Genomic DNA, 13,367 nt, shown 5'->3' with positions numbered 1-13,367 from the left:
ACCTTCCTCAGAGTACTATACTACTGGAAGCTTGAAATTTGCGCAAATCGGGGACAGGACTCAATCAATGTAGCGGAGGAGTAATTGTGATCTGTTTCGAGAGCTTCTATATTAATGGAATTTTATTGCAATTTCTAACTTACCTCTATGCCAAGTTTCAGCATTATGTTATGTTCTTTTGTGTCAATCTGCTTTTCTATTCTACTATAATAACAATAGCAACAGATGTTATTATATTGTCCTGGTAGGTGTAGGAATTTAAAAGTTAATTATGTTAACAGACAATCTTAGTGCTTCTAGAAGGCATAGGGGCAAAAAAAGAAGATAAAATGATGTCGGAAAAAGCGGATTTAGCGATCCTTGGGGAATCCATCTAGAAGTCTGGAGTGGTGCTTGATCTCCTGCTTTTGTTTCGGTGAGTCTCTAAGTTTTCCTACCGTAACTTTTTAGTGAGTTAGTACGCATGAGATTGACTGTTTTTTGTGTGCGCATGTTAACAGACCGAGGGGAGAATACCGCGGTAGCTAAATGTGGACTACTGAAAAAAAAAGTCTGGGGTATGGTTTTTTTACACAACTAGAAAGACTCACAAATATCACAACATTCTTTTAATACTTGAAAAAACTTTTTATCAGTACATTAAGTATCCTTCAAAAGCCTCACTAAAGGTTTTTTTAATTCACGAGATTTGGCGGTTTAATTTCAATGCCTTCTTCCTCAACATTCAATGTGGAATAACTTGTTATTGTCAGAGGTATGCAGTAGTGACTAGATGGATTACATTTCAACTTTCTCTTGTTATCTTTTATAACAGCTTCATGATTTGAAAAATCTATTTTAATTCCCATCGAAGACATAGCAGGCCATCCTATTAAAAGTGGAAAATCATTTTTAACAACTTCAACCTCCAAATTTCTCTGTTTTTTTCCAAATTTTAATGAAATGATTTCATATTTTATGCTTCTGCCCTCAACCCCATATCTGAAATGAAACACTAAATTGCCAGAAGTTTAACTTTTGTCAATTTTCTTCATTCTTTGTCACTATGGGATAAATTCCTCCATTCATGCAAGACCAGAAACTGTTTTCGTGCACACACTATCTAAAATTCCTTGTCCTAGATTCTCCAAAAGCATACTGTGTGAGTTTGGTTTCCGAGTCATCAAAGCTATATAAACAATTACATTAGATTCTTCAGTTCCCTTTTGGTGAGGACATTCCATTGCAAAATGTTTTGTTCAATCACAAATATGGTATGTCATTACACTACCATCACTGCTTCTTCTCTTGTTTCCTGTATTCAAAAAATAATCTCTTTCTCTTGCACTTTAAAAGTATAAGAGACTTCCTTCTCCAACTACGGAGGAGTCTTTTATAGAATCTTTAAGTATGTTTTGCATTTTTTCCTTCATATGTACACATTCTAACTTTACTATATCTCCTGCTAGTTTTCCTCTATAATGTTTTTCATATTCAACAATAAACTATTACCACTGTTCTCTTCTATATTCAATAAACTCCTTGAATGCATGATAAGCTCTAGTGGTCTCATCAGTTAGAAATACTGTATCCGGTCTTTTTATTATGGTCTGAACGCCTTCTTTTTTTTAAACTATCCTCCTTACAGCTTCTCATACCTTGCCTTTCAATGATAAATAGACAGCTAGCCCTTGACGTCTAGGCTTTTCTTTGGTAAAAGCCTGCCAAACTTCTAAACCATTCTTACGGGCTGTAAAATCGTCATCCTTATCAGGATTGAAGATCGGAGGTGGTTTAATGTCACTCATAGCGAACAATATGAAGTAGTTTATACACCTTTCTCACTCTTGTTGCTCGATAAAGCTTTTACTATGTTTGTTCACCCCTGCTATCACAGTTGGCTCTTGCCCTATGTTAGTTATCTATCTAGTTGACTACGTGAACTCCTCCACGATATTATACTAGGGTATAACAAAAGAAAATCAAACATTAAGGTCACCCCTTTTTGGTATAAATTTGTCGTAGATATATTTTAAAAAGAAATATATATTATATACGCAATCTATACTTGTTTTGCTTGAATAGAATACAACCCAAACACTTTCTCCCCTGTGATTGTTAATATTACATCACTGACACAGAAAGAATAACGTTACCCATTCTTGCTAGACTCCTTGGGGTATGATTAAGATATCAGGCATTCATATTAAAATGAAGTCTTCAAAAGGCACGAAATTACTTGAAATATTGGCGATCGTTTTTGTTTAGCATTACTCTTAAGTCAAAATTTAAAGTATTCTCAGAAAAAAGTTTTCTTTGTTTTCTGCTTGTGCAAGCATGAAATAAGCATATAATACAATTGTTATTTGCAGCGGGTAGAATTACGTGCTTCACATAGGTTTTACATGAGAAGCCGATTAAGTAAACTTTCACTATAAAATAAGCGAAATTCACTGACAGCAACTTATCTGAAACGCGTTGAAAGAACATGCTGAGTATGCCAACACGAAGAAATAAATGAAATTAAAAATGAAACCCATAAATGAAAATGAGAGTACATTCTTCTCTTGAAAAATAACACAATAGCTAACGGTAAACAAATTCAAGTACTTTTCCTCTTTCTTTTTGTAAGAAAAGGTTATTTCCATTTTCAGAGGGAAACAGGCAGGTCTGTATAGGTAAGTGTTTATGTTAAGTTAACTAATATTGCAATACTTAAGGAGTATTAGGGAGTTGTTCATATAAAATAGGAAATAATGATGAAAACGGGACAATCAGCAACATTATCATATGTAGAGTCATATCATATCATCAGATCTGTGTGGATAGCAAAAAACAAGCTTTCTTACAACTTTGATGTAACCCTATGTTTATTCGGTCTAAAGTAGGATTGATATTCTGGCCGACCTGTCCATGACTCCTTATTACTTTTTTTTACAAATTAATTGCGTGAAATAAAAGTAAACTCAGGTTCTCAATACCATTGTTGTATTGGCACGTACCTGCATTAAAGTCACAGCATCAAAGAAGATGTACGTTGGTAATTATCATCTCGAAATTTATCCCCAAAATGTAGAAACATGTAGGAAAAAAATATTTTTCAATGAACAGCATTTAGAAGTTATAAAGTTCAAAAGAGGGCTTCCAAAATGGCCACTGCTACGGAGACTTCACAGATAGAAGAAACTATATTTTTCCGCTTTTAATGTTTCAGAAGAAACTTTGTATACTTTGGCTGACAGGCAGACAGTCAAACAATGGGTATTATAATATAGACTAGCCGGGGGACCCAGTGTTGAAACGCGGGTTAAGCCACAAGTGCATGTGTGGTTCGGCGTCGAATGCGTGGTGGAGTACCTATTAAGATCTGTAAGCTGTGTACATTGCTGTGGAACACTTTTAGTATCGGTATGCAGTTAAAACAGGGGCTAAGTCAGAAACTGAGCGTTAAACGCCAGGTGCAACAAAATCCTGGTAAACAGCAAATCCAGTGAAGCACTGGCAACAACAATACAGTATTAGGGGTAACTCTGCATCATTGCAAAAACAGTCAGCTGGCATTTTGTAACTTTTGCGAAATAAATTTACATAAATTTTAAAAATTATTCACGACACCGGGTTGAGCTCCTAAAGGTAAATCTTTGGCACACATATTTAGGCATTATACGTTTTTCAAAAAAACTATTGCAAATTTAACAAAACAGTACAGGAAACAGCCCTTCTTTAACACCGAACTGAGTACTTAGAACAGGTAAACGGCGTTGCACATCTGTATAGGCGAAATCGTCTTTCCACAAAAACTTTATTGTCACATTAGTGTAAATAAGAATACAGGAAACAGTCCGTTGGTAACAACGGGCTGAGCGCATAGTGCAGGTGCTCTGTGTGTCATTAATAAATTTTTGATTTTTGCCACAGTTTATATTACGCTAAAGGGATAGCTAATTACTTAACTACATTTATTATAAAAAATATTACTCAAAAATTATGTTGCAGCCAACTGTATCTAGCTACTTTTACTTTTTAGTGAAAGATTGGTCAAAAAATCACATATATCTCAAACCGAAGGAAACCTTTGAAACAATAGAAATAAATAAGACTAGCCTTTGATGTTTTCTTTATAAATCTATATCTGTAAGGGAAATTTTAAAGTTGTTTGTTTAAGATTTATGTAATAAGTAAGAGTTTTTTTGCTGATAATATAACTAATTACAAAAACAAAATGTCTGATAGAAAGAAGAACTTTAGCTAGACAAATTGCTAAACTTTAAAGTAGCTGGAGAACATATGTAGGGCTAGAAAACGTGACAATACAAATACCTTAACCCTATTCGGTCCGGGGGGGGGCGGATTCCGCCCCCCCTGACGGTTTTTTTTTAATAACTCCTGATTGCTTTGTTATATGGCTATGATACTTACTGAGTTTCAACATTTATCTATTAGACACCTGCATGCAAATTTTTTAGGTCCCATACCTTTCAGAGGCTTTGATATTGGCCATTACTCGAAACTACCCCTAAAAATCTCTATGAAATCCTTATAATGGAGAAAATATAATAACTCCTGTTAGGATTATCCTTAGAACTTGAAACTTGCAACACAACTTTGTTTCATTAAGAAGAATCATTTTGATTAATTTGAACACGTGACTAATCCGATTTCCCGATTTTGTCGGATTTTACCCGAAAATCGGAAAAAAACGGATTTTCGGGCAATTTTTGGCAATTTTTTATCAGATCCATGTAAAAACCGGAAGATATGTTAAATAACTTTTATTTAGCTTTCAGAAACTTCAAACAGAATGTAAAAATTCGCTCTAGAACAAAAGTAATTATAATTTAAGCAGATAGTGGAATTTTTAACAATTTTTAAGCTTTTGATGACGTCACAGAAAATGTGCTGACGCAAGCAAATTTTTTTTGGCGCCATTTTGTTTCTTTTATGACGTACTATAAGTGTGCCAAGTTTGATTCAATTTGAACAACCCTATGCAAAGTTATTGAGGGGGGGGCGGAATCCGCCCCCCCCCGGTCATAGTATGTTCGAAAAACCCCGGACCGAATAGGGTTAACGTGTCGAAACATATAAAAAACAAATAAAACTAATACAGGTAAACAAAAGTGTAAACAAACAAACAAATGAATGAATGAAAAGTAAAACTGCAATCTTGCTAGAACACGAAAAGTGTTCTTAGAAATATCGCAATAAAAAAAAAACAAAAAAAAACAGTTAACAAACTTCTTTATCTCTAGCGCTGAGTTGTTTCAATCTGTTTGTCAATTTTCGGACTGCTTTCAGAGGTTCGTATGCAAAGGAATCTAAGAAGCTTTAGTTTCTGATTGGTCATTTATTTTATCGGGAACTCGTCTAAGTGGGGCCCGACGGATTTCTCGTGCCTGTGCTAGCGGCCTGAGATTTTGTGCGCGGTTAACACCAGTACAAACAGAGAGACGGACGGAGGCTATTATTATAGAGTCATTAGCCCATTGTACGTAAACCCAATACTGTTATTGCGCGCACCTGTTATTAAATTACTCTGCTATTGTAATGGTTTCTCATCAAATACACGTCTAGGGACTTATGTACAAATTACGTCACCGTTTAGTCAAGATTTTTGGGAGATGTCCGACGTAATTTAAGAACAATCACTAGGCAATGAAGAACTATAAACTACACGTCTGTTTCATTATATTCTAGTACATAAAAAAATTTTGGCTGACATTTGGCCTAAGCCTCAATCGAATTTTTAAGCTAAGAAAATTTTACAAAAAAATCTAAATAGTGTTTGCTGCTTTCTCGTGAAAAACATATAACAATAATATTTTAAGCTAAACTTAAAATTTTCTTATGTTTTTTCAGATTGTTCAGTTTAAAAAATATAATAATAATCATGTCAGCAAAGTTAAAGTTTAGAAGTTCAAATGTAAATAGTTAAATAAATTCAAAAAATAAGTTCGGAGTTTATATTTAGTGAACATAAAAATAATACTATTATTACTGTAACTCTATTTGTTAATTTCAAATAAATTGCGGGAATAGAATATAGAAAACAACAATCAAAAAAATCAACTTACAGAATCTTCTTAAAGTTTATATTATTGTTTCATTCTTATCTTAAAATTTGTTCGCGTTAACTTTAAAGTTAATTATCCGTAACTTTTTCCGTGCACGAACTTATAACAAAGAAACTGCATCGAGGGAACAATAGAAACTAACCACCATTGACTTTTATCACATTATGTTTAAATTAAAGATAAGCCTTTGTAAAAACCGCGCAAAAGACAAAATAAATTGTATATCGCATTTCGTGTTTCGTTGATAAAAAATATATCGCATTTTTTATTTGTAGTGTGAAAATTTCGTGCGGACGGACTTATCCTCAAGTAATTGAGTGTTGAACGCCAGGCTCAGCGCGAAAATGCAAGCAGACCATATTGTACCTCTAGGTTAGAGGCTTTCAGCGGAGGTATACAAGAAGTCACAAATCTAGTAAAACTCTTGCAGCAATGAAGCCTTTCCAACGTTTAACGTCAGTTTGAGCGCCTAAACCATGCCGCACATCACGTAAATGCAGGTATACGGTTTATCTAGAAGGAAAACACAGACAAAATAGCAAAAAAACACTGCCAGCATTTTTTATTTTCAGGAATAAGTTTCCCTGAAATTTCAAAAATCAATCTTGAGTGACTCCAGGATAAGCGCTTATTAGAGGTAAGGTTAAGAGCTGAAATTCAGTTTGTATGCAAGCGTTGCAAGGGTGAGGTTATAGAGAAAGAAGTATTTCCTACTTCAATGATGTACAACAGTGGTTCGTTAGAGATAGTTAAGAACTTCTGTTACTTAGGTGATATGTTGGGCAGTGAAGGGGGTGTTGGAAGAACTTGTTGGAAGAACTTGCAGGATAGGTTCTGCTTGGAAAAAGTTCAGAGAGTTACTTCATTTGTTGACTAGCAGAGTCTTGTCAATTGAGTTAAAAGGTAGGTTATATGAGGCCTGTGTAAGAAGTGTTATGTTGTACGGTAGTGAGACATGGGCAGTGAAGCAGGAAGATCTTGACCATTTAGAACGGAATGATATGAGAATGGTTAGGTGGATGTGTAACGCCAGTCTGAGAGGCAAAAAGAGCTCAGATGAGCTAGAAAGCAGGCAAGTATCCGTAGAATTAAACATGTTATCCAGATAAGAAAATTGAATTGGCTGGGGCACTTGTAAAGAATGGAGGAGGATAATTGGGTAAGAAAGTGTTGAGACTTGATAGTTCCTGGGGAAAACCCCGAGGCAGACCGAGAAAGACTTAGCAGGAGGTTAAAAGGACAGACTTGTTACAGAGGAAGTTGAGTTTAGATCTAACACAGACTAGATAAGATTGGAAGAGGGTCATTAATATACCCCGTCCAACCCATGCTAGCGCGGAAAACGGACGTTAAGCTGAGAGTGATGATGATGATGATGATGATGACTAGCCAGGGAGCTCGGAGTCGCAACGCCGGGTTAAGCCACAAGTAACTGTGTTTCCTGGCGTTGAACGCCTGAAAGAGCGATTAATAAGAGGTGTAAACTGTGCCACACATTTAGGTGAAACACTTTAGTATAGTATGTCATAAATTTAGTGAGGCGCAAAACATTATGGTGTTTCTGGTGGAATATATTTTGAAAAAAATAGGCGCAAAACATTATGATCCTTCCAGTGTAATATATTTTTAAAAACTTTAGCAGAAATAAAAACACAATTTACAACTCGTTGCTCCCCTGTTATAGCGAAACAGTTTGCGAACCTTTTTTATTTATAAGCGAGTATAACAAGTATGGCGTACTTGAACTCGGCCCCTCAAAAGAAACGACTTGTACCTTAACCCCTAGAGCTCGTTAAAAACATAACTGGAAACGAGAATTTGAAGAAGTATCTAGCATAGCCCATAAAATAATATCAAAATAACAGTTTCTAACAATATTTGTGATTAAATTCGTAACGCAGTCTTTGTTTTTTGCCAATTTCACGAATATCAAGATACGCACACAGCCGACGTAGCATTAGGTCGCGGGGTCAGGTTGGACTTTAATGTCGTGACGTTACGGCAGAAGAAGAAGAAGAAGAAGAAGAAGAAGAAGAAGAAGAAGAAGAAGAAGAAGAAGAAGAAGAAGAAGAAGAAGAAGAAGAAGAAGAAGAAGAAGAAGAAGAAGAAGAAGAAGAAGAAGAAGAAGAAGAAGAAGAAGAAGAAGAAGAAGAAGAAGAAGAAGAAGAAGAAGAAGAAGAAGAAGAAGAAGAAGAAGAAGAAGAAGAAGAAGAAGAAGAAGAAGAAGAAGAACAGGAAGGAAACGACTGCTCGTTTAAATAGATTTCTGATACCTCCAAAGTCTTAATAAAATCTGACTGGTTGTTTTATTATAGAAATAGTTAATATAATTTCTACGGTGTTGAGTTATATTATAGGTTCGTATGACATGCTCATCGTGCTAATGCTGATAATGTGGAAATATCTTATTTCAATATTTGCTCTGCTTTACACTGGCAGTGGTAAGTAAACGTCATTTTGTATTTTCACAGAGTCAAAACGTGTATAGTCATTTTATATACATCGTTGCCTAAACATTTAAGCGCCCCAGGCTCAGATAAAAGAGATTAGAAATGTGAAAAGTGCGCAGTTATGCTTTTCTAAACTTCATACGGTTTCAAGGCTTTGCACCTTCCTTTTATTTTCTGCAGAGCATAACTTACGATTTTTTTCCTTGCAAACATAGGGGACACCAGGTAAGTGGCTAAGGAACAAAGAAATAAAACTAATTATTTATTTTGCTTCTTGTATTAGTTTAAATACAGCGTCACATGTTACTATAACCGTAGCTACATATTATAATTACTCAAGCAGTATTAAATTGCAAAACAACATTGACGTTGTGCTAACCAGCTTGGTCAACTAAGCATGTCAGAAAATGTAGAATATTTGATCACCTATTTCTGCGTAGGGAGAAAATAGCACTTTTCAACTTCACATCGAAGATATCTCATTTCTGAAAAATAACATCATTTCTTTCTTTCAGCTCACGTCATTATCACATCTGTTAGTAGCGCTTACTACAATGCATCTTCTCCATGTTTATCTGCTCTTATCCACTTCAATACAACAAATTCAAAAGGAAGCACTCTTCAGTTATTTATCCTCAGCCCAATAACATTTGAAACAGATGATTGCGTCAGTTATGGAAACACTGGTGTTTGCTATGTTCCTACAAAATACGCGTTGGTGGATAAATACACGCATATAACTCGTGTAGTTGAAAGGTTGCAGAATGGAGCAATAATGGTATCACCAAATTTTCCCATGTTAATAAAATATGTTGGTAAGTTCGGCAAGAAGTTAATAATTGCCATCTGACATGAGAAGGTTCGATCAGTGTGGAAAACAGTGATCGACCCTTCCTGAATTATCTCTTTAATAATAGCCGTATTTTGTCTGTCTGTCCGCAAAAGACGCGTCCTGTTACGGAAACACGAAATGCGATATATAAAGGACGGGCAACCCTGTGGATTTTTCCACGGGTAACGACTAGTCTCTATAATAATAGTCGTATTTTGTCTTTGCGCTAAATGGTAACTCAAGTACCGAAACACACGAAATGCGGTGTATAAAGGACGGGTGAACTTTTGGATTTATCCACGGGCCATCGACTAGAGATGAAGATTAGCGTAACCTATTACAATTCTGACCTGTTGAATGATTATTCCTTTTCAATAATTATAGATTTGTTTGGTCCATTTTTTAACATATCCATAGTAGCAAGATCAGAAGGAACAGAAATACAGTGGAATTTTCGTATGAAGAGTTCTTGTGTAGGGCTTGGTTTCAGTGTTCGATATCTTCGTTACGAAATGTGTTATGCTGAATCCCATATGGAGTCTTACAGATGCGAGCCAGTGAAAAAAATTTATGTTGATGTAAGCTTTTATAGAGTGTTGCTTGTTGTAATGTAATGTGTTTTGATTGTGCATTCCGCCCATTCCCTCTCATTTTTAGCTAAGTTGTTTAATTTGTCTAAACTTATTTTACTTTTACAGATTACTAGTTTGGTGTAAATAAAGCGAAATAATGAAATAGTCTAAGTTTTAACACTAGTGGTAGAATTAATGAAAGCAGTTGGAAATTGATAACGTTTTTAAGTTTTCCTCCATATGAATGTAGTTAAGCAAAAAAAAAAGTAAAGTTATAGCGCCTAGTCTCCCCCACCCCTTGCTCCAGTCTGGATGTGCCGAAAAGAATATGAGGGAAAGGGTTCAAAGAAAATGTAAAAATTAAAAAAAGACGACACTTATATAAAATTAGAGCTACTTTGTGCATCGCTGACACATTGCGTGGCAGTGAACGGAAGTCGATACACGGTTCTCAGAACTGGGAGCAACGTGCGGCAATATTTTGCTAATGCACACGGATAGATTATGCTTGAAGGTGTATGTAAATGATGATGATAATCAATAGGGTATATCTATTATTTCCAGGAGGGACCATGGTTGAGAAGGGGAGTCCTAGAGTATTTAATGCTCATTTTAAGCTACGCAGACCCAATTAGGGTCCGCGCTCTACCAGACAACTCCCTGTAACAAACTGTTCATAAAATTTTTCTCTATCTGGCATAGCTTTTGGAACTCGCATCTTTCTCGATCTTACAAAACTACACATAAGTTCTTATTTCAAAAAATTAATAGTTCCTCTTAAAATTTACAATAAAATATCGGATAAAATTGCTTCTACACTCAATTTGACCACAATAATTCTGGTTTCTTACAGTATTATTTCAACGACGGAAGACGTCTAACATTTATTTTAGCATTCTATGATTGGCGTCTCGATTACGTGAAAATGATATATTATAATTGGCTATCGAGATAACGATGTTTTCTTTTCAGCAACAAGTGCAAATAAGGTTGCAACAGATCAAAAACAACAAATAAGGAAAATAATACATTATGTCTTCAAAAAATATAATTGTACATGCATGGCACATGTGTTTGATAGAATTAATGCAACTTTCTAGATGTACAGCAAGTTATTGATGAGCAACCCAATAATGAACTGCATTGAGAAGGTAACATATATGGTGAAGTCTTTTGTACAGAGTGCCTGAAAACTTTATTATAAGTCTGTAGGTTTGGAAATTGAGTGAATTTTGATTATTAACTGTCGAACACAATTTCTGAATTCGCCGGTAGGTCGTCCTGACTGAAACAATTTTCTAAATTATTTCGGATTTTCCTTTATTGTTGCATGCACAGCTGGTTAGATTTAAAAGTCAGGCGCCATGCACTCAAGGATGAAATGAATGGCTGCATGATAATCTATATTTTTTTACGTCTTTCTCATACTATCAATTATTTTCTCTGGGAGTTGCAAAAAAAAAAAAAACACATCGACATGTTACTTTACGTTTTTACCATCCTCGTCCCCAGGGCTCTTTTACGCCTCTGATACTCTGACGAGTCGGCTTCGTCCATAGAGAACGTATTCACTTGCAGAATCAACACAAATTTTAAAGTCGAAGGCAGGCATATCTTCAATCATGTCCTTTAAAAGCCCTTCGGTTATAATTGTGATTTAATTTTTAAATCCTTGTAAAAGCTTTTCATTTTTATTGTTTCACAGTTCTATAGCCACCCAGCTTTGTTGTTTTTAGTTGATTTCAGGATTATCAAAAATTTGCCGAACTCGCCACTGCGTTGCTTTGAAGACTTATAATTTAACAGTTGATCAGTATAGAAATTAATAGCAAAAATTTAAACGTCATATTTTAGCCTCTTTATACGTTTATTTTTTTTTCGTTATTCTTTTGGACATTTTACTAATCTAAATTTCATGTTCCACAATTTTGACGCTTTGTCAGGTTCAGAAATATATGCATCAGGACGTCATATTGGACTGAATGACGTCATTCAATTCTTTAACCCAAATGTCCTCCAATATAATAGCAACTATTGGGCCACGGTAATTTCAAATAAAAATACACAATATTGTTTTTAACAAGATTCCTATTGCATTACTGTATTTTAGAATGTTGGTTATACCACATGTTCCATGGTATTGTATAAAAAGATACGACCAAATGTTTTATACAAATTTCGGATGCAGTATTCAACGTCTTACGCCCAAGTGTATTCACAATGGTCTCAGTACGGTTACTACCCAAGAAAGAACTGAAAATTACGTTGGTATTACAACTTTATCAGATCGAGGTACAAGCTACATCTTTTTGACAATTTGGAGAAGCTATATGGACGGATATGAATTTACAGAAGAATTGTTAACACACATAGAACACTTGTTTAGTATATTTATACGAATGCTAGAAAGTTCAAAACTGCTAGCCCCTTTTTTAAAAATATCGCCACTGAAATGATGAAGAAATGCTGCCTGCCTCAACTTTTGTTATATGTAATGTGAATATTATTAGTCAGTAGCTCATATATATTTCCGCATCGATTTTTTTGTGCATTTTCGTATACTTGATAGCATGAAGTGATTACACATGTGCAATTATGATGGTTGTTTTGTTTTTTAAATTGCTCATAAAATGAGAGCGATTATTAGCTGTGAAACATACGACTTCTAGTTACGATTGAAAGCTAGCACAAAATCCTGATTTTCTGGGATTTAACTGAAGATGTGCGTGTTTCAGACGCGGTTAGTAAAATTTACGTTTTCTCAATGAAAATGTTGTATAGTCCAGGTTTGGAAAAAATTTCTTTTTGATCTTTTTGTCTTGTAAATACTTTGTATGTTTTCTGTACTTCTATATGCGAATGTATACCATCATATCCATGCAAATCATTATTATTTTGGCTACACAACTTATGTAGTCAGTGTCAGTAGAAGGCCATAGACAAACAGCTAGATAGTTATTTTTATGTTTTCCTGTTCCAAGATAATTCATAAATTGAATTGGCTAATTATACATTATACGGCAAATTATATGGTAAAAGTCGCCATACTTGTTATGATGAAGCTGAGGCTATGCCGTGCCAGCAAAGTCGGTATTTATATATACGGTTAACTGTTGTTCCTTGTTCTTTTTTTTTGTTCTTATTGAAGCATAACATGATATGGAACTAGGTAGTTGACTAACAGAAGATCGATATCGAAGAAAAGTGTGAAAATTTACGCAAATAAGATCTCTACCCTATAATTCGCCGCAAACGCAGCTAATTGTACTGCATGTACTATATAATTATCTCCTATAATGGCGAACTATCGCTTACATGTTAATAACCACTTCTCCTTGGTTTGGTTAAAAAATTGCTAGGCAAGTAGCAATTTTTCACTAATGTATATTGTAAATTAAACTGCATGTAGAAACTAGATTTTAGTTTTAAAATCAAATGAAGCCTCCATTCCAAAATAAAG

General features: G+C 34.9%; 1 protein-coding gene across 1 annotated transcript; it reads left to right on the top strand.

Moving 5' to 3' along the window:
* The first annotated feature begins 2,584 nt into the window (after positions 1-2,584).
* LOC130628850 (uncharacterized) lies at positions 2,585-12,785 on the top strand. Its single transcript, XM_057441878.1, has 6 exons — positions 2,585-2,657; positions 8,411-8,494; positions 9,019-9,318; positions 9,720-9,913; positions 11,008-11,058; positions 12,018-12,785. Exons 2-6 carry the CDS (start codon positions 8,422-8,424, stop codon positions 12,162-12,164), a joined length of 765 nt encoding a protein of 254 aa, XP_057297861.1. The 5' UTR covers positions 2,585-2,657; positions 8,411-8,421; the 3' UTR covers positions 12,165-12,785.
* The last annotated feature ends 582 nt before the right edge of the window (positions 12,786-13,367 follow it).

Source organism: Hydractinia symbiolongicarpus, chromosome 15 (assembly GCF_029227915.1).
Source record: "Hydractinia symbiolongicarpus strain clone_291-10 chromosome 15, HSymV2.1, whole genome shotgun sequence".
Taxonomy (NCBI): domain Eukaryota; kingdom Metazoa; phylum Cnidaria; class Hydrozoa; order Anthoathecata; family Hydractiniidae; genus Hydractinia; species Hydractinia symbiolongicarpus.
The sequence above is the reverse complement of the archived record's forward strand: the minus strand, read 5'-3'. Positions and strand labels throughout refer to the sequence as shown.

Coding starts and splice junctions, on each gene's coding strand:
- LOC130628850 (XM_057441878.1), top strand. CDS start 8,422: ATGCTCATCGTGCTAATGCTGATAATGTGGAAATATCTTATTTCAATA. Junction 9,319..9,719: donor CATGTTAATAAAATATGTTG/GTAAGTTCGGCA, acceptor CAATAATTATAG/ATTTGTTTGGTCCATTTTTT. Junction 11,059..12,017: donor TAATGAACTGCATTGAGAAG/GTAACATATATG, acceptor ACTGTATTTTAG/AATGTTGGTTATACCACATG.